General features: G+C 46.2%; 1 protein-coding gene across 2 annotated transcripts in view; it reads left to right on the top strand.

Moving 5' to 3' along the window:
• The first annotated feature begins 21,547 nt into the window (after nucleotides 1–21,547).
• The window catches only part of SYT7 (synaptotagmin 7), a 232,049-nt gene continuing 227,733 nt past the window's right edge, over nucleotides 21,548–25,863 (top strand). The window contains exon 1 of one of the 2 annotated variants that reach the window (XM_079956335.1): nucleotides 21,548–22,068. In XM_079956335.1, coding sequence (XP_079812461.1) covers nucleotides 22,041–22,068 — 28 coding nt within the window. In that variant the 5' untranslated portion in view covers nucleotides 21,548–22,040. The remainder of the gene's footprint in view (nucleotides 22,069–25,863) is intronic. The other variant, XM_079956339.1, reaches the window with a different exon arrangement.

Here is a 25,863-nt window from a genome sequence, read left to right on the forward strand (position 1 = left end):
TATCCATACATGCATACAGACAGTATCAGACAAGATTCAAATGTGGTATTGGAGTCATGTGTGCAAAATGTCCTTAGATTGTCCAGCATTCTAGCTTTAAGCAAATAGAGGCACTGGAACTTCACCAAAGGTTTGGAAGAAGCTAACCACAGACTTCCCTGCCTCTCTATACTTTTTTGAGTGGGGTGGATATCTCTCCATCTCCACCTACATAGATGCCAACTTCTTGGGGCTCTGGGTGCCCAAGCACCCACAAAATTCCCTATGAGGGGGTGGGTCACCCACATATTTTGGTGCCAGGACCATGCATGCTGCATGGCACCCACAGCCCCGGGCACCCATAGTCATGGGACCAAGCTGGCACTCCTGTCCATTTCACCTTCATTTTACCCATTCCACTGCTGGCTCCTTCCTCCATCCTTTCTATCACCTTCTGTATTCATTGACCCTCCTGTATGAAGCAACACGTTGGTGTTGTTCTTTTTTTTATAAATTTTTTTATTATGCATTTTATAAATTTCCATCCAATTATTCATTTAATCCCGCATACAACAAATTGTGACTGTTTTTGACTTCTTTCAGCGTCTCTGACAATATCCATATTTATACCTTTAATACACATTCCTTTCTTTCGTATTGCCATTATTCCTCCTTACTCCCATTGTTTCTAATAAACAATACTTATTTTTATTTACAGTGCCTCTTTAAATCCCACTAGCGTTGTGTTTACACCACATATATTTTTCAGATAATCCACAAATTTTCCCCAGTCCTCAATGAACTTTTGGTCTTTAGTATATCTGATTTTCCCAGTTAATTTATCCAATTCTGCGTAGTCTGTCACTTTTGATCTCCATTCTTCTATCGTCGGTATCTCCTCTTGTTTCCACTTCTGGGCCAACAGGATTCTGGCTGCCGTTACAGCATATTGGAAAAGCTTGCGGTCCTTGGGGTTATTTAGTGCAATCCACTAGGTAATTTAAAACTGGCCATGTGACACTCCACCCTCCACCCCGGAAAAAACCTGGAAACATTTCCCAACCCCAGATATAGCGAGATATGCAAATGAAAAGTATATCCCAGGGTAATTATCTTTCTGAAAAATATTGTGTGCTCACGAAGCCTTATCTGCATCTGAGTCCCTATCTGAAATTGGAAGCAGCCAACAGTTCTTTCCTTTGCCGTATCTCTTTAGACTGCAAGTTGTTCGGAGCAGGGGCTATCGCTGGCTTCCCACGTGCGCACCAGAGTGGCATGTAGCACATGCAGCTTACAAATTTGGCTGATTTGGTTGTGTCACCATAATAAAAGTTAATAACAATAAAAGGAACGCTGTAAGTGAATGGATTTACAATGTGCCGAAAAAAACCAACAGGGGCTGCTGTGCCAGGATGTCAAAAGTGCTGTGGCAACATCAGTTAATTAAGCTAAATATTACCTTGTGTGCTACAGGAGGGCGTAATGAAGAGGGGGGATGGGCTGCTCTTGATTCCGCACAGCAGAGAATCTGAACAAAGAGCTAACCCGTTTCTTCTGCTTCCCCAACCCCTTTGGTAATCAGAGGCAGGCAAAACATTCCATTTGTGGCGAAAATTCCTCTCCTTTTCTTCTTCCAACTGCTCGCATTTCTCCCCCTCTTAATAATTGTTAAGTAATAGCACTTTCCATCTCAGAAGCACCGTTCAAATGTTAATGTGTCCATAAGCAGTAGGTGGCTATTGTATTAATTCCTGCCCAAGGAACATTCAACCCACATGGGCTAGATAGCAAGGAAGCCTGATTGCTTACAAAGCTTTCAGAGGCCTCCCCTTTGGCTCCCAGGTCACCGAGCTGGCTGGGAAAGAAGCTTCTGTAAAGAACAGCGAGAAAGTCATGTTGATAGATTATGAACCTCTGCAAATGGCTACACATTATGTGGCTGCAGTCATTAGGGCCTGCAGAAGAGAAGGGTGAATGAGCTGGTATAGAAAGCGGGGCGGGGGCGGGGGGGGGGGGGGAGAGTTGCCCACCCTGACACATCTCTGCTGCAATCCTTCATGTTCTGCTTCTTCCCATTTTCCTTGTCACTCTGCAAGATGCGCTATTATCCTTGTACACTGTACCCAGTTAATGGTGCACATGGTGCGCTCTTCCCATAACTATGGGATAGTTCTTTTTAATGCCAGCTCTGGCACCAAAGCTACGTGTTCCTTAGCTATATAAAGATCAGGTTATTTTAATGCATCCTCTGTGCATTGAGATGCTTCTGCAGACATGACATTCAGAAACTTTGGCTGGTTTCAGATCCAACCGTGATACTGTACTTCTGACTGGGGCCAGTTAGTCAAAGCATGGATTTCCTCTTTGTACTGCCTTCTTTTCTTCCAGGCTCAATTAAAAATGCCGGTTATTACACTTAAAGCCCTAAAGTAGGGGTGGCTAACCATATTTTTTGCCCAAGGGCTGCTTTCACCCTTTATTTTGTTTTTAATCTGTTGGGAGCTGCCCAGAGTGGCTGGGGAAACCCAGCCGGATGGGCGGGGTATAAATAATATTTTATTTATTTATTTATTTGTTTGTTTGTTTGTTTGTTTGTTTGTTTGTTTGTTTATTCATTCATTCATTCATTCATTCATTCATTCCAATGGTGGGTGTGACCAAAATGGGTACACAAAAGCAGACATACATACCGTGCCCCCCAACCAAGCAAAAGAGGGGTGCTGTCACTCCTTGATGACTAGGATGGAGGCAGTTTGTATCTCCATCAGGGTGCTGGTCTCTACCCACCTCTTTATTTTTGACATCACTGCCCAAATGAGTTGGGCTTTGGAGGGAATCAGAACAAAATATGCATGAAAAGGGCCTGAGCTCAAGTTGCCAGTGAGTGGAGCTTAGCAGGTTCCTAGCACCCTTTGCTTCCCCCGCTTTCTCTCTCTCTCTCTCCTGCTTCCTATGCAGAACAAGGAACTATGTGGCATGGCTCCTAGCCAAAGAAAACCCAAATGACTTGAATATCTCTAAAAGGAGATTTTTACAGCCTGCATCTTTGCTGACGCCAAGGCTGCATGATCTTTTTTGTAAAGAAACCAAGTTCTTTTCTTCTTAAAGTCGTTTGGAACCATTTTTCTTCTTCATTTTACTGCCAACGGATGGAGACTTGTTTGCTGTAACTTCTGAAGCTCACTTATTTGCAAAGCTAAGTTTCTGTGATTTATTGTATTCTAAGTATTTGGTGAGGAATGTTTGTTTAAAGGTGGATAAGAGCTGATGTAAACCTAACCAAGTTTTAACGTGCTTGGAGAGATCGCCATTTTGCTAACTCTGCTACGAGAGAGTAAAGAATCTCTCTCCTGAACCCCTTTTCCAACACTTTTCACTATGTTATATTTCAACAGCAGCGTGTAATGGCTTTGGGCAATGGAAGCCCACAGGATCCTAAGAGAGATACAGTCCTCTTGCTCCATGAAGCTGAGTGCTGGTTGTGAGCCAGAGCCCAGCTAATGAAGCTAACCGGTGGCTGCAAGGATGTTTGAAAGTCTTTTTGCTTGCCAGTTCACTAATGCGAAAGGTGGGATGCGATGCAAATTCCTAGAAAAATAAAGGAGCAAGCAGAATTTCTGCCGCTATGTCTCTTCCTGGTATGGAGAGTGCAGCCAAAAGAGAGCTCTTTTAAAATACGGAATTCCCTGGTGTTGTGATGCCTGAACTAAGTGCCATACATAATGTTTAATAGGGGCTGGTTTTCTAAAATGAAAGATAATGATTCTGTTTGGAGATGGTAATGTTCTGCAACAAGGAACACTCTTCTGAAACAATGCATAACCTGCAGCATGGTTCACTCCTTTGCCATACTACTGATGTCTTTATGTTCTAGTCTATATCAAAGCACTCCAGCCTATTAAATTGTTACAGATTCTGGAGAAATGCACTTGATCCAATTGCCTGAAACGTTAATGTTGTTGTAACTCTTCCCCGAATGGGTAGAAAACTACCTTAAAAAATGAGTTTTTAGTTTGCTTGTTCCAAATTTATTTTTCTTTAAAAGGGGGAAAAAGCAACCATGAACCTGGTAACAGAAAAATCTGGCTTGCTGAATTAACTTTTATGCCTTTTTAACATGTATAAAGGTAAAGGTACCCCTGCCCGTACGGGCCAGTCTTGACAGACTCTGGGGTTGTGCGCCCATCTCACTTAAGAGGCCAGGGGCCAGCACTGTCCGGAGACACTTCCGGGTCACGTGGCCAGCGTGACATCGCTGCTCTGGCGAGCCAGAGCCGCACACGGAAACGCCGTTTACCTTCCCGCTGGTAAGCGGTCCCTATTTATCTACTTGCACCCGGAGGTGCTTTCGAACTGCTAGGTTGGCAGGCGCTGGGACCGAGCAGCGGGAGCGCACCCCGCCGCAGGGATTCGAACCGCCGACCTTTCGATCGGCAAGTCCTAGGCGCTGAGGCTTTAACCCACAGCGCCACCTGCGTCCCATTTAACATGTATACTTTGCCCTAACAGTAAAGTGAAAGTTTAATTCTTTAAATTAAAATTTAATCACATGCAAAGGAGTTTATAGCATCCAGGTAAATTATTCCAAGTTTCAGTATGTTTTTTAAAAAGTGTTTTCAGACAACTTTCCTTCCCTTTGTAAATTTACTGCTTTGAAATACCCACTGCTTGTTCTCAAACCAGAAGGAAGTTGGGTTTTCAGTGTGTACAGTTTGATGGAAACTTGGCCAGATAACTGATTTCTGAGTCATCTGACTGTTTGACCGAGAGAGGGGCAAGAGCCCTTAGTAATTATCACTCATTAAAAATTGTCAGAAGCTTCCTGCCTCTTTCCAATCTCTCTTTCCCTGCTTGCCCTCACTTAACATCAAATGGACTGTTCTCAGCCTGCATGTAGCCCTCAGTTGTTGCTTTTTAAAAATGCACACTCACCCCAATTGTCAACCTGATTTTAAACATGTTTAGCCAGGTGCCTGGTCTAGGCATGCAAGAGCACAAGATGGGAGTCAGCTGTTAAGAGTGGCTGCAAGTGTGTGAGGGGGATCCAGTTTTGACAGTTCCTCTATGCAAAATAAACAAAACCCTTCCTGGAAATAGAAATATGTTTTACTGTGCTGGTTTTCTATATGCGGGGTGTATCAGTGTATCAGGCATGTCATCTGCCTGTAGCCTTAAGCCCACTCTGTCATCTCCACATTCTATCACTTTCTTTGACTTTCTGTGTGTCCACTGGGCCTGACATTAGTAGACTTTCTTCCTGGTTAAAGGTCAACCTGGTTTTGAGCCTGTGCAGCACAGCACACCCCTAAGTATGTTTCCTCAGAAGTCAGTCCAGCTGTGCTCCATTAGATATACAGTGGTACCTCGGGTTAAGAACTTAATTCGTTCCGGAGGTCCATTCTTAACCTGAAACTGTTCTTAACCTGAGGTATCACTTTAGCTAATGGGGCCTCCTGCTGTTGCTGCTGCTGCACCGCCACCGTGCGATTTCTGTTCTCATCCTGAGGTAAAGTTCTTAACCCGAGGTACTACTTCTGGGTTAGTGGAGTCTGTAACCTGAAGCGTTTGTAACCCGAGGTACCACTGTACTTAGTACAAAGTATGTCAGCAGCCTTGAAAATGCTTGGTTTGGATTAATTGAGAACCAATGGACCCAGCCCACATTTCAAAGGGTCTTGAGGAAACAGTGAACAGAGACGTTGCAGAGCAGAGGCAAGGCTCTCACAGCCAAAAGATCAACACAAACTGTTTTACCACATCATTGCCATGTGCAAAATGTTGTATGTTAAGGCCAGACCAAAAATGTACTTAGTAGAAGACTGATTTATTTGCTTAGCACCAGGGTCAAAACTAGCCTGTACAAATGGTTAGATTATATTGTACCAGCATACACAGTAACCCTATGGACCTACCTGAAATTTTCTTCATGAAAAGATGATACCTTGTAAAACCTTCCTAAATCTGCAGGATCAGGCTGGAGGAGCAGATGGGAGATGCTGTGTGGGTGATATTGGGCCAGTTGCTTTCTCACTCAGCCTTACCAACCTAGCAACTAGTTTTCAGAGCAGAGCTACACTTCACCTCTGGTGCTAACGGTAATATCTAGCCATCATGACTATTAGCCTTGTCCTCCTTGAATCTGTCCCATTTTCTTTTAAAACCTACCTGCTGCCTCGTGGGACATCTTTGGGACAATAAAAGGCTAAGGAGTACTGTAAACCCTAAACAAATCCAGAGTGGAATCCCTAAGGTGGCTGGATGGCCCCTTGTCTGGGAGTTGGATGGCACCTCCTTCCAGCAACTCCGGCAGCCCAGCTGGTGCCAAATGTATTGCTCTGCTTTCCTTTGGACCACATCAGTAAGGCCGAGAGGGAGGTCTTGTAGTCTGGGAAGCCTAGGACCACCATACACACTGCCCAGGCTTGCACCCAAGAGGTCGCTGACGCAGCAACAACAATGTGGGAGGCAGCAGTTATGAGTTACTGGTCTCTGCAGCCACAGCAGGTGCTGTGATTCTCCCGTGGTTTGACTTCATCCTCTGAGACGCACTCCATTGTCTCTCGAGACAGACGGATGCCAACGATGACAACTCTTTTAAAGCCATTCAGATTGGCAGCCATCACTATGGCTTGTGGGAACGAATTCCACAGTTTTCACTCTGCATCACTGTACAAAGAAATTCTCTCTTTAATCTGTCCTGAAACATTTAACTTTGCTGTATGATCCCAGGTTCTGTTATGATAGAGCAAGAAAGAAAATTCTCTTTCCATTTTCTCCACACCATCCACAGCTCTATCATGCTTCCCTACATGCTGTTTTTTCCAAACTGAAAAGCCATTGTAACCTTTCCTCCTAGTGGAGTCGCTCCAGCCCTTTGATCACTTTGGTTGCCTTTTTTCTGCACTATTCCTGGAGGAGTGGGGGCACTTCACACACTCTGTTCACATAGCACTTTTTTTGTGTGTGTGTGTGTGTGCGTGCAGGCTTTAGGTGAAGAGTGCCATATGCTCAATCAGCTAGTGTTTAAGAAAGAAGGGGAATCTGTGGTGTACCAGGAGAATGAATCATAACTGAATAGCTAAAGAGTCAGGATACAGTTAGGTAGCGAGTCAGAATATAGCTGAATATAGTATTGAGACTCTATGTGGGAGAGAATTAGGCCCTGTTCAGAAGTAATGGGAAACCCTTGTTTCCTGCTTTGTAAATAAGACTTGCATCTCCCTGCTCCTACTCTTTCACACATCAGAAGAGAAGAGTGGAAGCTTCTGTTTCCAGTCTTCAATAAGCCACAGTTCCCTGTGAGGTCCTAACTAAGGGCACTGTGGTTTGCTCAAGGGGTGCCGGACATTCCCCCCCCCCAGTTAACAGCTGTATTCCCTTGTGGGTAATGTGTTGGGCCTTTTTCTACACCACACACTTTTTTGCCCATTTCCCCCACCCAGTGGGACTGCTAGGGGAGGCATAAAGTGTTGTTGCTGGCAGTCTAAACTGATCTCTTGAGGAGGTTGTCCACTTTTGGTTTAAAGTCTAGTTAGATAACAAACCAGGACAGCTTACACTAACTAACATTTAACCAAATAGCAAGTTAAATCGGAAGTAAAAGCTATACCGGATGAAACAGGAAGGCGCATAGGAGTTCAAGGTTTACTACAACTCACTTATGTAGTTTAAAAACACATCTTATTACGTCTGAAAACAGTCTTAGATAGAGGAACAATTGAAAAGATAAGACACCAAAGCTCATAATTTTGTCACAACATCTATGGCCATGCCCAGATCTTATGTATCAGCCTAAAAGGTCAGTTTTTAAGGGAGCTGAATACCCAAGATACTGTACTTCGGAGCTGGATGCTTCAGAGAGAGCTGAGCTGATTGGAAAGCTCTCCCCTCTTCACCGCTGCTTCTCCTGGACAAAAGAGTAATAATATCCATTTCTTCTTTTCATCTTTCACAGGTTTTATCTGTTAAACTGCTCAAACCCTTTTTGGCAAAATAATAAAAGTGAAAAATGGCCCACTGGATACATTTTTAAAATTATAATTGTTTATGTAAGTCTCTCTCTCTTTTTCATATTCATACACGCCAAGGGCAAAATCCCAGCTCAGTTTAACCTAGCAATTGCTTTGGCACAAATTTCAGTGAGCCATAGTGTAACCTTTGTGCTGGGAGGGAAAATCCATTTCCTGTTAGAATATATATTTTTTAAAAACCATCTAAAAGTTAGCAACTAATCTTTTCCCACCCCTGTGCACCCACTCCTTCACAAACACACACACACACACACCATACAGACAGCAACAGGAGTGCTTTGTTTGCCCCCTCAGATTTGCCTTGCTGGGTTGCAGCTGCTGCATGTGAATGATTTCCGCTGATGTTAATCAAACTTGTTTGTATGTTATGTGTTTGGAGTGGGTGTTCAAATTCAGTGACATAAAACTCTGAAATAAGGGGACTCACACCACAGTACAAAGTCAGGAAATGTATAGTTTCGTTAATACTAACCTTGACAACCATCAGTTTAACTCTGTTCTGTGACATGAAGTGCGACAACCACACAAATAGATTGCAATGAGCCAGCTGTTCAGTCTCGGTGCTTATTATTTGTATTATTAGTCACATGCTCAGCCTAACAGTGGCAGGTTGTACTTCAGCTGTAGAGCACATACTTTGAACCCAGAAGGTCCCAAGTTCAATCCTTGCCATATCCATTCCCTGGCATACAGAGGTGTACCCAGGCTCCCTTGACCCTTGGCAAGGAGATGTTGACCATCCAATGGACAGGCAGGCTCCTAGCCACTCCGAGCCAGAGTGGAGAGGTGCAATTTTTGTGCCTTCCTGGATCTGCACCCTTGGCAGGGGCTAACCTAAAGAACCCCTAGGTATGCCCCTACTGGCATATCTAGTTAAAAGCATCAGGTAGCAAGCAACGAGAGAGAGATCTGCCGGAAGACCTGGAGGACGACTGTTAGACTATGGAGAGAGTCAGAAACATTTTTTAAAGGGGGAAGGGAAAAAACCCCAAACTGCATATTTTACAAGTTTGTTATTGTACTTCACCAGATCTTAACCTATAACAGTATTTGTAAGAATGGATTCCAAATATTCAATGATGTCCATGGCAAGTCTGCGTTTATATGCAAGTTGTTCTTATGTTGCGAGTTTGTATAAGTCTTCAATCCAATTGTGGAAGGGAGCCACATTTTTGTTTTTCCAGTTCATCAGTATCAGTCTTTTTGCTGTAAGGGCATGGAGAGTCCACTCATATTGTCCTTCGTAAGGTTCCATGTGCTGGGTATATAATTCAAGAGGATATTTTGCTCTGTAAAGGTAAGGTTGTTCCGTACAGTTCTGTTGATGCTAGATTCAGGTAGGTAGCCATGTTGGTCTGACGCAGTCAAAATAAATAAATAAAAAATTGTCCAGTAACACCTTATAGACCAACTAAGTTTGTTCTGGGTATAAGCTTTAGTGTGCGTACAAACTTGGTATCTGAAGAAGTGTACATACACACGGAAGCTAATATCCAGAATAAACTTAGTTGGTCTCACAGGTGCTACTGGACAATTTATTTTTTTTAAAAAAAATTATTTAGTTCTGTTGATGGTTTCAGTTACCTTCTGCCAAAAATCTTACAATACAGGACAATGAAAAAACATTGAGAGTCAGAAACTGTCTGATTTAGAACTGACTAGCATCCTCAAAAGTGGCTGGGTTAAATCTGTTCATACACTGATAGTCCCAATAGGATTTTCACCTGAATTTTTGTGAATGCAAAGATAAAAGGAAGCCATAGAACTGGTGAGGCAAGGTAATCTGGATTTAGATTTTCAGGAACGGTTGGCAGAGATTAATCTGTAAAGAAGATTCCCACCCCACCCCCGCAACACCCAAAGACTGGATGTTAGGAGCTCTCTTCCATCAAAAGTAACACAATATACTTATCCAAAGTGTTGGAGAGTAATTACCCTGTCAAGATGGAACAGCTTTCATTCTGCAGTCACATTAGGGTGATTTAAAGGGATTCCCTTGAAGGTGCACTGGTGTCAGGGTGGACAGACAGCTGTGGAAACCCTGGAATACCTGGTGCTGCGGGAAAGTTTGCATAGCCGCCCAAGATAGAAATTCATAGTGAAGTAGCTGGGGATTGGAGAGAAGAGAATGTATTGCTCTTCCTGTTGCCAACTCAGATTTATAGATCATATTCAGTCTAGCCAGCTTCCTGGTTGCAGTCCTGTCAATTCAAAAGGAATGGGCCAAATTCCACATGGCTGACTGCCAGTTCAATCTAAAGCATCAAAAGTTGGGTGGAAAGAAAAGAAAAAGCTGGTTGCCTATTTTTAGTTCAAAAAACCAAGTAAAATTATGAATATATGTAGCAACATGCTTTCTTTTTGTAATGTTCTGTTGTCTGTTAGCACTGTTGTAGTGTGGAAGGTTGGTTGTGATGATCTTGCTTCTTGTTTTCAGTTATTTTATTTTATTTTTTGTACCAGAGCTGTTGGAAAACAAAGACTTTGTGTACAGAATAACTAGCTTTTGCAAAACTCTCATTTTCCATATCTTTTGGACTATCTCTCTAATCATACCCAGCCAGCGTAGCTATGTGGCTGGGGTTGATGGGAGTAGTAGCCCCAAACTTTTGGAGGGTGCCAGGTTTACAAAGGTTGGAGGAGACAGGTTGGAGAGGCAACTTCTGGTGCTCCTTTGTAACACAAAATGGCAACGTAGAGACTATACACTTAGGCGCAAGTCCACTGAACACAATAAGGTGAGTAAAAGACTGAACTGCCTATCAATGAAAATCCAAGGCTACTATTCTGTAGACACTATTGCACCCAAATCTCAATTTATTTCAGTGGAACTGAGATGGAGTTCTGTGTATGCCTCACTGTAATGAATGGGTATTGCTTGGTAGCAGGGCTCCGTGAATAGCCACCCAGTCCAGAATATCAGGCCTGGGTTTTATCTTCATTTTCCAGATTCGCTTAACCAATTCCATCTTTCACATTGCACGGGAGTCCTATACACACTGTTTGGGAATCAGCCTCAGTGAACTCAGGGGGACTAGCTTCCAAATGGTGAACATGTGTAGGGTTTGACCGTCATGTCGCTATACACCCAACATTTACATCTCCCTCCCGTGTAGTGCTAAATGTTTTTGGATCACTGCATTGCATGTTTACTGTCAGCATTTGTATTATTTGGATCGACAAACAGCATCAGTGAGACAGGTGGAGAATGAAAGAAAGCAGTACTTGATGGCTGGCTCTTTCCATGCTTTGGCACTTGGGCCGGAAGGCTTGACAGCTTGACAGGTGCCACTCAGTGAGATGGACTGGAAAAAAGCAGACATTAGCCCTGAGGCTGGAATGAAGCCTGTCACTTTGTTAGATGAGGGAGGGGGAAATTGCCCTTTCACACCTATGAGCCTTAGGGAACGCTAGCACTCGAATGGGTAGCCACCTAGTGGTGGGAAACCGACACTGCCTGCAGAATTGACTGCACGGACAGACACGGAAACCTATGAAGTTGGGTGGGGCTTATTTGCATATTTTGCTGTAGGGGTGTTTGAGAAGCAAAGCTGCAAGCGGTGCAGTTAGGCTTTATCAGACTATAGACTTTATCAGCAGAAGACAGATGGGGAATCCAATGGCAGATCTCTGGGTGATTAGCAGTAGATAAGCAAGGGTTGTTGACTCGCAACTGTTTTAACGCTAGGGACACAACAAAGAAGTCCCCTCCCCTCATCTTCCCCTTTCAAAATTAGCTAAAGAAACCAGGAGTGAAATTCTGTGTGGCAGGATTGTGAGCTGAGCTCAGATACTGCAAAATGAATCCCTGAATGGAGGATGGGCTGAGCCTGTTCCTTAATTCTATCTTTTCCCCTATCCAAAGCCAGAATTTCACTCTGATTGGTGGGTCTCAGGATTCTAGGAAAAACAAAGTGGGGCCCCTGCAGCCTGAAATCTGCTCACCCTTAGACTTTATGGTCACCCACACAGTGTCTTTGGATGGCAGTGTGCATTCACTTCAAAATGTGCCATGCCAGCCCTGCTAGATTTGTGACCCTTCTGCTGAGTGGATCCCTGGGCTTCTGCCCCCAAGTCCTGCCCTGATAGAATCAGTGATAGGGTGGCAGCCTTCATTTCTCTACCACCTTTCTCTACTGCCTTAACACCATGTAAAATTTTGTTGACTTTTGGCCGTATATTTCTTGTTTAGTTCTCAACATTGTACAGATAAAAATTGTACATTAAGAAAAGACAACATATCCCAATAGTCATTCCCTCCCTCCTAAATGGAATGAGGCAGTATTTTTAATGAAAGATGGTTCCTGAGGGTCATTATAGTCCAACCCACTGCAGTGCAGGAATCTCAACTAGATCATACATGACAGATGGCCAGCCAACCTCAGAGGATGCCACACTCTAGGATTATCAGCTGACCAGGTCATGAAGGAGGGCCAAGTTTCTATAAAGTCATTTGTGTCTTGTTCCCAGAGCTTTCATGTGTTTAGTAGGCTTTTCAGTTACTGCTATTGTCCATACTTCCATTTCTACAGAGATAGATGTAGATTTTCCATATTTTTCTAGAATTTGGCTCACTTTCTGTGATTGTACAAAGTTCCTTAAGCGAAGCAGCAGGTGTGGTTAAACCACTTCATCCTGCTCACAAGGTGCTTGGCCAACACTTCTGCCTTGAATTTCTTTTGGGGGTGGGGTGGGTATTCAAAGAATGAACCAACTGGAAGCAGCTGCAATATCAGCAGGAAGCAGAATTATTTGATAAGACCAGTTTTACTCAGAGAACACTTGATGTTATCCTCAGAGGAACACAGTAATCCTGTGCACACATGTAGAGGGCACAGCAGAGGCAAAGATGAGGGACTTTCCTCCTTTTTCATAAATCAAGCCCTAAAGGACTAGTTTCCCACCCCAGTAGTTGGTAGCTGCACAGCTTTAAGATGCTAATGGTTGCAAACCAGGGACTCTGTCAGCGAGGCTGTCCTATCAGGGCTTGCTAGAGCATCAAAAGATGCTATGAGTGCCCTGCTTGAAGAAATTAGACACATATTGAGATTGTGGCAAAGAATTCCTGGCTCAATTTATTATTTACAGTTACTGGGCCAAGAAAGGACAACAGTTAGTTGCTCTCTCTCCCGGCAGCAGCGGCGTAGCGTGGGTTGTCAGCACTCGGGGCAAGGCAAGTAATTTGCGCCCCCTAACCCGGGGCAAGGCAAGTAATTTGCGCCCCAACCCCTAACCTGCCACCGCTGCCAGCTTCTTCTTGCTGCTGCCTGGGCTGGGGTATTTATGGTAAGGTAGCCACGGCGGTGGCGGCGGGTCCGTGTCAGGTGATCTGAGGTGAGTTGCTGCTGGCGCTGCCGCCCAAACAACGCCGCTTGCCCGGAGGAGGAGGAGGGCAGAGAGGCGAGGAAAATGCAACATGGCCCAGCAGCTGCAGGGCTGTGAGGAGGGGCTGCTTGGCGCGCGGGGACCGCGGCGAGCGCTGAGAGCCGCTGCCTGCCGGACGCCTTCAGCCCGGACGCGTGCACAGCTCGTCGGTTCCGCGAGACATGGGGCTCTACTACAGCCTGCGCCCGAGGCTCTTCGGTGACTCCGGAGGTGGCGAGTGCGCCCCCCCCCCCCAGATGTTGCGCCCAGTGTGGCTGCCCCCCCTGGTATATATTAATTATATTCAATCCTCTAGATACCCACATGTGCGGGTTAAGAAAGAAAGATGGCTGGTGCAAGGCTTTGCAGTCTCTCCAGTGGCAGAAAGTGACCTAACAGAATTTAATTCCCATCATTAAGCAGTTTAGTGAAGTGTAACAACATAGTCTATTAAACCTTATTTATTCTCTTCAGCTGTGTGAAGCAGCTGACCCCCTTTTACACCTTTTTCAAATAATATAGACCACAGGTTGCAAAGTAAGTTTAAAAGGATTTACTTACAGTTTCTAGGTCTCAAACATACGTTTTCCTTATGAGTAGCAATAAAATAATGAAGGTGAAATACAGTAAAAATATGGGAGTTAAGTTGAGGCACGTCTTCTCTATGGCTTGCAGCAAAGAAAGAGAGGAAGAGGAAACAGGCTTTATTCCTTCCTCTCAGGAGAAAAGGGGGTGTGACCTCACTGAGCCAACTCTAGCAATTACAACTTTCTGGTCCTTAACCCCTTTGTATGTTGTTATTTAGTCGTTTAGTCATGTCCGACTCTTCGTGACCCCATGGACCAGAGCACGCCAGGCACTCCTGTCTTCCACTGCCTCCCGCAGTTTGGTCAAACTCATGTTTGTAGCTTCGAGAACACTGTCCGACCATCTCGTCCTTTGTTGTCCCCTTCTCCTTTCCCAACATCAGGGTCTTTTCCAGGGAGTCTTCTCTTCTCATGAGGTGGCCAAAGTATTGGAGTCTCAGCTTCACGATCTGTCCTTCCAGTGAGCATTCAGGGCTGATTTCCTTCAGAATGGATAGGTTTGATCTTCTTGCAGTCCACGGGACTCTCAAGAGTCGCCTCCAGCACCATAATTCAAAAGCATCAATTCTTCGGCCATCAGCCTTCTTTATGGTCCAGCTCTCACTTCCATACATTACTACTGGGAAAACCATAGCTTTAACTATACGGACCTTTGTTGGCAAGGTGATGTCTCTGCTATATGCATTGTTCAGTTTGACTACTAAAATCACCCACAATCCTTCCCCTCAGGGTTTCCGACTTAGGCCTCTGTTTCCTCTTATGCCTTAGAACTGGGCTACTTCCCTGGCCTGCTCAGCTCTTTTTTGATCCTTCTTCTCTTTCCAGAGCTTACCCCTAGCTCTAGCCTAGCTAGCTTCTGCTTCAGTACTTCTGCTCCAGATATGCCACTCCGGGAAATATGAAGCCACCAGTCACTTCCAGACTACCTATGATTGAACCCCACCAGTGGCTGCCGACACACCATATATATGACTTACCATAAAGAATCCTGGGAACTGTAGTTTGTTAAGGGTGCTGGGAATTATTTGAAGGAAGCCATGTGCTTTAAATATGTGGTGTGTATGCAGTCTAAAAGCAGCAGCCACCTTCCCAGCCCCTACCTCCTTTCCATTCCTGTCTCACTCCACTCGCTCTTTCTTGGACTCTTCCCCTTCCTTCACAACCCCCGGCTTCTCTCCTTCCTATTTTTCCTTGCAGTCTTTGTCTCATGATTGCTTTCTTGCAGCTGATCTCAAGTGATATTGCTGTGCTCCAACCCATCCCAGATCCAAGCTGTCAACGGGCCAAGTGATCAAATTTGAACCTGTTGAGCCTCATTGATGCTAAAGCATCTCTTCTCAGAAGTAAGTCCTATTGAATTCAGTGAAGTTACCCCCAGGTAAGTGGGTTTTGGAATGCAACCCAAGTCACTGCACCACCACTTTGCTGACACACATTCTTGTTTTGCAGCTCTGGAATGACCACATGGACCTCTTGAGTCAGGAGGCATGCAAAGTAAACATTCAGCATTGCTCTTACTTTGACTGCAACCTCACTTGTTTGAGCCCCTTTTCCCATCAAAGACTATTGTACAGTTAATAACCTGGCTATCATTTGCAAGAGAGTAAGACATGCATTAATCAAAGTCTTAGTAATAGACTCCTCATGTAACAGTTCTCATAATATTAGGGCGAACCAATTCTTCATCATTTTAGGATATCCGCACCTTATGGTTTTATTTTGTTTCAACAGGCTTTTACCTAGGTTGCTGGTGTTTTTTCACCAGCCTTTTCTAAACAATGCATTAAATTGCAAGTTTATTATTGCACACCACCCTGAAATCTATTTGGATGACAGGCACCTTAAAGCTTTAATAAATAAATGTTGCTGGCATCAGGGCAAGCAAGACAACCTCTGTACAATGTAAGTTTGAACAAAGCTCAGCTTCTTCCCCACAAGAGCTCACCTTCATGGGTTAAGTTAATTAGCATAAGCAAGAAACATTTCCCAGCACTTTTTGGAACTTAGAAACACCATAGACCCACAACAGAAAATACCTATTTTTAAGTCTTAATAAATGATGCAAATGGATGCTATTAACATTTCTTAGATTTAACATACCTTAGAGCTTGCCTTCTTCACTGTAGCTGCATCTATTAATGGCTGCCAGTTATCTTGTGTAATCAGCCACGATCCATGTCTCCTTTCCTTTTTGTTCCCAGCTGATAAAAGAAAAATGTTTCTCTGTCCCTAGATGTATGACCTTCAACTTTGATTCCACTGAATTTAAGCCTGTTTTTATTACAGCAGTTCTTCATAAGGTTATCCTGTTCACCCTGCAGAACTTCCTGCTGCTGTTAGCCACCGTTTTTCACCCTGGCTGCATCCTTAGGTCATCATGGGTTAATTATCTTGACATCTGCTTTGTGCATGCAGGTGCTAAAGGACTTTGATATCCAGAACAAATTACAGCATTTTAATGCTTCACACAAGGAGCCTCGTGTGACTGATCCTTGCAAATGACATTGGATGGTGAAAATGATGTTATGGGTTGCAAAGCAGCGGAAATTATGTGTATTTCGGAAGAGCTGTGTGAAGAGTCTGGGGTGAAATGTAGTATAATTTGGCTGTTGCAAGATGTGTGGGAGTGAAGGCAGTTTATAAAATGAGGTGAAAAGAATGGTGCACTGATTTTCTTACCAATAGTTTAATGAAAGGTTCCTACAAAAAAGACTCATGCACCAGCTATGTGAGCAGGCACCACATGGAGGGTAAAGACTGGGCAAGCTATTCATTTGCCTTCCCCATTTAAACAAGACTGTTTTCTCATAGCCCCAGGGAAGCAAGTAAGATCAATTGGCAAACAAACTTCTATTAAGTGCACTTGCTGGAAATGTTTATACGTTGTTCCTGAAAAATACTGAGTTTGCTGAAACTCCAGCCCAGTGTTTAACAACTCGTGTTATATTAAATGCTCTGTGTGCGCATGTTTGGGCACCTGCTGTGTGTAGCAGAACCTAGCCTGCTCCAGTCCTGCCTGCCTGCCACCCATTTATTGGCATATGGCAAACCTATTTGAGGAAGGAAGGCAGATCATCTGGTTTCAAGCCAGCACAAAAATAAAATATCTGCAGAAAGGGCACCAAATGCTTGTTCCAAAGCAGACTGGAAACACAAGATGAAAGAAATGAAAGACCTCTACAATGTGTATGTTTACTTCTAAGAAAAGAGCATATCTCAGTCCATCCTAGTCCACTTTCTATCATTTAACTCCCCCCACCCCCTGACAATGTGAGCTTCTAGGCTGCTGCTATTTGGGGGTGGATTAAAATGTGTTTTGGTGCTCGTGTGCAATAAACACACTTTGCCCCCTGCCACTGTATATAGACTTTTCTGGTAAGGAGAGTGATGGGAAAATTCACTGGAAAGTGTAGTGTAACACTTGCTTGATGCAGCACTGCCTAACCTCCTTGCAAATCGGAATGAATGCTCACTAAGCCATTTTGGGGTGTGCAATATACTTGACCATTTATCTCATTGTATCCTTGTAACAACCTTTATGGATTTGGTTAGTCAGAGAGCTGGTTAGTTAGACAGTGCCTTGGCTGCAACTTCCAGAGGACCAGCTACCTTACCCTGTCACACAGAAATCCACTTCTGTTCCCTGTGCCCCCAGTTTTCTTCATTTCAGCAGTAAAATTTTTGGAATATGTGTCATTTTTTTGCCATTATTTAGCAGTTGGGAGTCAGAGATCATTGCCAATCTACTTTTGTCCCACCACAGACCTAGAAGAACCAAATATACAATGTGCAGCTTTTAGGACCTGACAGAATAAACACTATATTTCACATTTATCTGTCATGGAAATCCTATGTAGTGCTAATTTAAAAAACCCAACCTCATTCTCTGATTGTGGATCCTTATGCAACCAACACAGCATCACCCCCCACAAGAAGGGAGATATTAGCAGGCTTGGGCAAACCTTAAAGTTTGCAGAGGTACAAAAATGTATGGAAACAAAACTAAGGGGAGCTCAATGAGGATTGAGCATGTCCAGTGGGACATGCTCCAGCTTGAGAAAGACACATACTTACTTGGGAGAAAGTCCCTACTGACTTCAATGGGTTTCCCTTGCAGTTAATGTGCACAGAATTGGGCTATAAAGCTATGTACACATTTGAAACACAGTAAGTGCATCTCCTGCACCCCATGTTTTAAGCTGCATTCTTACATTTCTGTACAAACCAGAGAGGGGGGCAGAGATGCCTTCACCATTGCCTGATTTGTTTCCCTGCATTAAATTCCAATTCACTGAAGCTATCATCTACACATGTGCAACAATTGCCTGAAATGTACACACACCTCAGCGTAACTGCAGCTTCCATTTTCAAGTCGGGTAGAAGCTGGTTTGAAGGAAAGCATGTCAAACAGGAGTATTTCTAAATAAACTATATGATAGATATGAAATGTGGCTAACGTCATGTGTGCTCGGCTTCAAACACCAGCAGCAGGAGTACACGGAGTCAGAGTACACGGTGATGTGTACACAGCCTCAGCCTATGGAGATAAGAGGGACTGATTTTTGAGTAAATATACACAGGACTGGGCTACATACATACAGTCCTACATACAGGTTCCTTAACTTGCATTGGCTTCAGTAGCTTGCATTGACTTTAAACAGATCAACTGTGTGCAGAATTGCAGCCCAAGGGTCCATTCAGTCTTGTCAGATCTCATTTTAGCTATGTCTTTCACTGCCTCCTGTGCTGTTTCTTGGTACACAGGGCTTTCACCTCCCGGAACCACATAACTAATGGTTTCCCTATGAAAATAATTTGTGCATTTGCACCCATACTTGCCCACAAACCATCATAAATTTGATGCAGTGTGGTCAGAAATAAAACAAGTGGTGAGGGGAAGTAGCCAGGTTCCAGGGACAAAAAGATGTCATGGTAAAGTGAAAAGAAATTAGGATAATACTGGTCCTGAATTAGGTGTATGGTAGTAGAGCAAATTCAGTGGATGTGTCTGTGTTTCATAAAACGGCTCCAGCAGTGGAGGATGGGTGGGGAAATGGCCAAAGAAAGACACGATATACTTCTTTCTAGAGTAGGAGTTACCAGACTGTGGATGACCAGTGGCCTGTGAGCTTCATGCAGGTGGTCCATGATGTGTCAGTGGATTTTTGGTTGAAGGCAGGAGATGGCACATTCCAGCCGCTCTATGGAGTTCAAAATGTAAAACAATAAAATACAATATGTATAAGAAATAAAAGAAGCAATTAAAATACAATTAACATCATCCAGCATCCAGCACAGGTGCATTATAATTGCGACAACAGGCAGAAAAAAATCATTAAGTGGTCTGCCAAGACCCTCAGCAATTTTCAAGTTGTTCAAGAGGAGGAAACTTTTGAAGACCATCTGCTCTGCATCATGTAGCTCTTGGCCCAATTTCATCCCTGTGGAGGGGAGTCTGGAGTGGCAGGAGAGGAAAGGGTGGGAAATTGGGCGGATGGGGATGACAACCAAAATGGATGGAGCAACGGAAGAAGTGGAAATATCAAGGATAACCAAAGAGTTATCTGTCCCACCCTGAACAGCTCACCAGGCAGGGAAGAAGAAAGAGTGAGAGAATGGGGGGGCGGGAGGGAGTGGTGGCCCTGTTTATTTCAGATTCTGGGCATACCCACCACCAGTATTTGGCCACTGAGATATAAAAATATCCAGTTCCCCAGGGGAAATTCTAGCCCTGGATGGTAAAAACATTATGTACACCTCTTTTTAACACAAAACCTTTCCCATGAAAAGCATGTATGGCTAAACAGTGACTGATTGCAGGATGTGGAGCTGACTGTGACTCATGTGATCATTATTAATTACTGTTTACACAGTGCTCAAATCACAAGTTCACATACCTTATTTCAGTGCTCTTTTGCTCACTCTGTCAAGTAATCAGTATTGTTATCCCAGTCTCAGGCTGGCAGCATTGGTGGGGCTACGACTGACAAACAGTGTCTTGTTTAAGGCCACCAGGTGAGTTTTCCGTGGGATAAGCTGGCATGTGAACCGAGCACTAAACGTCCAAGGGTACTTGAAATGTGAACCAAAGATCAAAAGGTTAGAGATAAAAGTTTACAACCTCAGCCAAATGGATGGAAGACAAATTGAAATAAGAGGACTTACTTCCAAACAAAAAGTTCAGAATGGGATTGAAACAGAAGTACCAAGGGAATATGGGGGTGAGTCCCCAGTCCTCAAGGCCGCCTTCTCTGATCTATCGGCTCTCATGCATTGTGCTTTTAACTTGCATGTCAGTTTGTATAGGATGTAGGGCCTGCAGACTGGGTTTCCTTTTGGTTTTGACCGTTTGTTCCCCACTCCTATCCACCCCACTCGAAATGCCTTTGGCGAACGTCAAAGCAGTAGTAAAAGACAGAGGAAGCCGCGTGTGTGTTTCTTTGCTCTAGGAATGGTAACACTGCGTTCAATGCTAACTCAACAGAGAGCGCTAGAATTCATCCATCCACATCAAGGCGCGAAAATCCAGTCCTGGTCTTGACTGAGATTCCGCCAGCCAAGGAAACCTGCTCTTATTATTATGAAGTCTGGGAGATGATGCTTTCTCTTAATTTACTAGAAGAATAAGACAAAAACAAACCCTGAACTGGAGCTGCGTGCGCACTGGAGCAGATTATCGGCTCCAAAGCGAGATCGCGTTTCCAGCGCGCTCGCTCGGCCGCTTAAGCGCAGGGGGAGGGAGGAGGCTCGATCGGGAATCCACGTCCACAGGAGTGGATCCACACTAGGTCAGGGCGTGAAAGGGAAACGCAAACCTCCCGAGGAGCAACATGTTCTGGGTGCGCAGAGAACTAGGCGTGTGTCGGGGTGTGTGGATGAAACTTGATCACAACTATCTTTGAAGGTCGGCCACTGTGTGTGTGGCGTGGACCACAGGAGAAAATGGATCTTACCGCTTCCTGGAGCAGCTTTTTCTGGACAGGATGCGACCCATTTTTGGTGTCAACTCCTCTAGAAATGGACGGTCGAGACGTTTTGGAGAAGGATCAGACGTGGATTCTACCACCCCTGGTGGGCCGGACTCTCCCCGAGCCACGTTTCCTAGCGCAGTCGAGTCACCCCACTCTCGCTTCCGAGGAAGCTCCCGCCCTTTTCTTTGCTGGAGGCGTGTATGCGTGCAGAACACCTGCTCCGAGGCGGATTTAGCATGCTACTGGTTTACAGAGCACCCTCACCCAGCCCCCCTTCCAGTGTAGCAGCAGAAACGACCCCCACCAACCCTTTTTCTTCCCTTCTTTTAATCTAAGTGCTTTTCGTGTGTGCCATCGGGTGAGCGGGGAGCACGACGGCATCCGCTGGGGACGCGCACGCAATCGAGAGGAGCATCCGTCTCTCGCGCCGCTCGCTGTGGCTTGCCGCTGCTCCGCGCTGCGCCTTGCCAGCCGCCCGCCTTGCAATTCCCTCTCCCACCAGCAGCAAGCAGCAAGTGGACGCGAGTTGAGGGGAGGCGAGCGCAAGACGCGCGCGCAATCAGCCTCGCAGGCTCGTGGCGCGCGCCAGACGGAGAGCGCGCGCGCGCGCACACACCACACACACACACACATCGAGGGGAGGGGAGGGGAAGGGCTCCGGAGGCTTGGCATGTTCCTGTGTGGACGAGAATCAGTCCGCGAGCCCAGGAGCGGGAGGGCGAGCCCCTGCCACTAAGGCGCCTCCCTCCCTCGCTCCATTCATTCGCCTGCTCTCCTCATGCCGGCGGCTCCCGCTCTTTCGCCGCCCGTCGCCTGGGACTCCAACCTGTTTGTGGAGGTCACTCTTGGGCCGCCAGCAGCCTGTGGCTTCTTCCCTCCGCCGCCTCCTTGCAGCGTCTGATGGTCTTTGCTCCGGGGAGGCGAGTCGGAGCTGGGCAGTGAGCGGGGAGGAGGAAGCAGCAGCAGCAGCAGCAGCAGCCCCGTCGCCCTCGCACGATCTGGGACTTACAAGCCAGGCAGCCATCCCCGCCCCATCTCTCACACCCACCGGCCCCGGAGGGATTTACTTTGTCAGGAGGAGCCCGCGGGGCTGACGCGCCGCCGAGAAGATGTACCTAGACCCTGAGGCGGCCAAAGGTAAGCGCGGAGGAGCCCCCTCTCCCTCGCACGCCGGTCAGGGCAAAGAGGACCGCCGCCCCGCCGCCTGCCTTGTGCAGGCAGCGCCGAGCGCTTGCTCCGGGTTGCGAGTGGGCAGAACCGCCGTCTTTGTGTGAGCGTCTATGTGTCTCTGCGTGTGAAAGAGGCGGAGGTCGCGGCGCTGCTCCGCGCACCTGGAGGAGGAGGAGGAGGAGAAAAGAAGGCGAAGAATGCCCGCGGCTGATTGGGCGGGGAAACGGGGGGAGGGGGGTCGGCACCCCGCAAGGAGGCAAAGCGGGGCGGGGGGGGGGGAGGAACATGTTAGCAGCTGCAGCTCCGGAGGGCGGTGGCGGGAAGCGAGTCCTGAGGCGGCGAGGTCTCTGGTCCGAGGAGCTGAGGGAGGCTGCGCGGGGACTAACGGGGCGCAGCGGGCTTTTTGGCGGGCGCAGCCTTGAGGGGAACTTCTCGTGAGAACCCCGAGGTCGCCTCCTGCTCTTGGGGCACCCGAAGGGGAGGAGGAACCAGCCCCACGGCTGGCGTCGCTTCCGGGGACTGGCGGCGCCTGAGGGGAGCGGGAGGGGGATTCGAGGTGGGACTCTCGAAGGCTGAGCTTGGCGCGAGGCGCCCCCGCTCTCTGCTCGCTTTCCTTCCACGCCTTGCGCCTTTTCTTCTCCGCCCCCCATCCCACAACTTAATTCCTGCTCCCCTCCGCCTCTTGCTCCCTTCTTCCGGGCTTCCTTGGACTTCGCGGCAGTGGCGTAGCGTGGGTTATCAGCACCCGGGGCAAGGCAAGTAATTTGCGCCCCCTAACCCATGGATTTGCGCCCCCTAACCCTAACCCCCAGGTGTTGCGCCCGGTGCGGCCGGCCCCCCCTGCACCCCCCACGCTGCGCCACTGCTTCGCGGAGTTTCCCAGTTGCCTCTAGTTCTCCCCCAAAAGTCACTCTCGGGTCGCCGCTTCTCTTCTTCGCCATGAGTCACGAACCGCTGCCCCTCGGAGCAGCGACCGACGAGGCACCTGCTGTTCCTGCAAGAGAAAGCGCTGCAACCTGACCGAAACCGCGGCCCACCGGCTTCCCGGCCGGGCGGGATGAGAGGAGGCTCGCCTGCCTCCCAGACACACGCGCGGGCTTCTCTGGCCGGCAGGGGCAGCTCCTTGCTTCCATCAACACGTTTGCTGTCGCCCGTGAACACTTGCTTTTCTGGGGGGAAGGTAGCCGGGGTGGTTTGTTTTGCTGATCTAACGCGGTAAACAGGCAGCTTTCATGAGCACAGTGTGCACAAATGCGCGCAGCACATACGATATCTCTCTCTCTCGCATTTTATATTCTGGAATTGCTACCAAATCAGCTTCTGGCCCTGTACTCACAATAGATGATACAATCCCGCAGGGACGTGTGGCATCAGGACTGTGGAAAGCCTACACTTTCTCTGTTGCCTTGTGTGTAGAGAAAAACTGCAGTTCATGTGTATGGGGAGGGTGTGTGTCTTGCCTTTAAGTGACAGCCTTGAATAAGCTCCTTGTGGATGTGGCATTGCCTTCAGAGCCTCGGTGTTAGATCAAGCGATGATTTATTAGGGTCCAGGAAGATGCCGGACCTGGAATAGTTATTTTCTTCCCCTTCCTAAGCCTGGATGATCATGTTAATGCATTGGCCTGATTTCTGAGAAAGTGTCAAGCAACCACTTACATATCTAGCAGAAGCCTAAGGTTTATGAGAGCAAGCAAGAAACCTAATTTAACTTGTGAAAGCAGCATTTATTGTCCCATTCAATTTAATGGAAGTCTCCCAAAGTGTGGCCAGAATCTACTTCTCCAGAGGATCTCATGTGATTTCACTGTGACTAAAAAGAAGCTTATTTCTTACCTCCTCAGTGTAGTGGCTGAAGCCTGTGTATCTGATACGCTCAGGTGGACAGATATTCCTGCATGATATAGTAGGTAGAATGTGAGACTGGGCTTAGGGGACCCTGGTTCAACCCCTACCTGCCACCCACAGAGCTCACTTGCTGTGCCAGTCTTGGGCCAATCCATCTACTCTGCCTCACAGATGGGAAAAAAATGGAGGTGGAGGATGAGCCAGATATGCCACCTTTTTGGCACATCAGAGAAAAGGTAGGATGCAGATGCAATAATAGGTTGCCAACAGCTATAGGTGGAATGCCCATGTGCCAGGGGAGTGCACCTCTGAATACCAGGTGGTTGGGACAAATGGGAGGGATGTTGATCATGCGGTTTATAAGTTTCCCAGAAGTATCCAACTCGGATGGGGAACCTGTGGCCCTCCTGATATTGTTGGACTCCAACTGCCATCAACCCCAGCCAGCATGGCCAATGGTCAGGGATGATGGGAACTGTAGCCCAGCAACACTGGTGGTGGGGGGGGCAAAGGTTCCCCATCTCTGATCTCTATTGGAAAACATTGCTGGGCTAGATGAGCCCACAATGTTCCTCTTATACTCTAATTTAAAAGTTATATTCAACTGTGAGGCTTAGTGATATCCTGTGACAAACATTACCAGGAGCTAATTGTACAGTACTGCATTTGCAATGTTCTCTCTCTCTTAGTATTTTGAAGGTTGCTGATTTATTTCTTTCACTTTTGTACAAGTGTAGGTAGGAAGAACACATGGCATCCATCCTCTACCGCATTCACTGTTAATGCCATTAATGCATGCAATCCTCCATTCCAAACAGCTGTATTATTCTCAGCTCAGCTTTCGTAGGCCTCTAAATCCACTTTCCTCTCGTATTAGAAAACAGGAAAGCCAAGATTGCGCACAGTGCTTCAAGAAAGCATGAAAGTCCACTAAAGAACAGTACCATCAGAATATTTTTCACATTCACCATCCTATAGTCACTAGTTTATTTTTCACAGCTGGACTGTAATCTACAGGATTACAGAGATGTATATTAAGCAGACATGATGCCTACTCCTGTTCATGTTTCTTTGCTGAGATACTCCCGTTACTTCAGATCATGGCACTTAAATTCTTGCTGAGTAGATACTTTATTACAGAGGCAGTGTGATGTAGTGGTTAGAGCACTGGCAAGACCTAGGTTCAAATCAGCACTCACGCCATGAACTTTACAGAGTGACTCTTGGCCACTCACACTCTTTCAGCCTAACCAACCATTATGGGGTTGCTGTGAGGATAAAACTAGGGAGCAGGGGGGAATTGTGCATACTTTCTTGAGCTCCTAGCAGGAAGGGCAAGATATAAATGTAATAAATAAATGATAAAGGTCAGCTCTATTATGCGGATTGGGAAAGTTTTTTGCTCTGATAAAGTCACACTCCAGCACTATTCCAGACTTCCATTGCTCCACACCTGTCCACTTTCTTTCTGTTTAGCCCCATCATTAGCATCAAACGAATTAGCCTGATGAACTGTCTCATTCCACTCTACTTGCATTTCTGTGATCTTTTTTGAACCCAGCTGCATTAGTGAGAGTTTGCCCTTACCCTGCCCCCACCAATGACTGCTTACAAAGGGCGGACATTGCCGTAGCTATTCCACAGCACCAACAAGCACCGTACAATAATTTCTTAGCATGGCTGTCCCTCTCTCTTCATTTATGACCTTGGTTGAAATGCATGGGCAGCTATTACTTATTAAGAGTCAAGACACTGACCAGACGTGGAGGCCTGGCAAAGGAATTGCTGTGTTGGGTTAAGCCCATAACGCAGTTCTCAGCATTCCATCTACTCACAGCAGCCAGCCAGGTACCTCCAGGGCGGCTTGTGTGCATTACGTTTGTTCATCCTCAGCATTTGGTTGTCAACACATATG

This window comes from Podarcis cretensis (genome assembly GCF_951804945.1).
Source record: "Podarcis cretensis genome assembly, chromosome: 1".
Classification (NCBI taxonomy): Eukaryota; Metazoa; Chordata; class Lepidosauria; order Squamata; family Lacertidae; genus Podarcis; species Podarcis cretensis.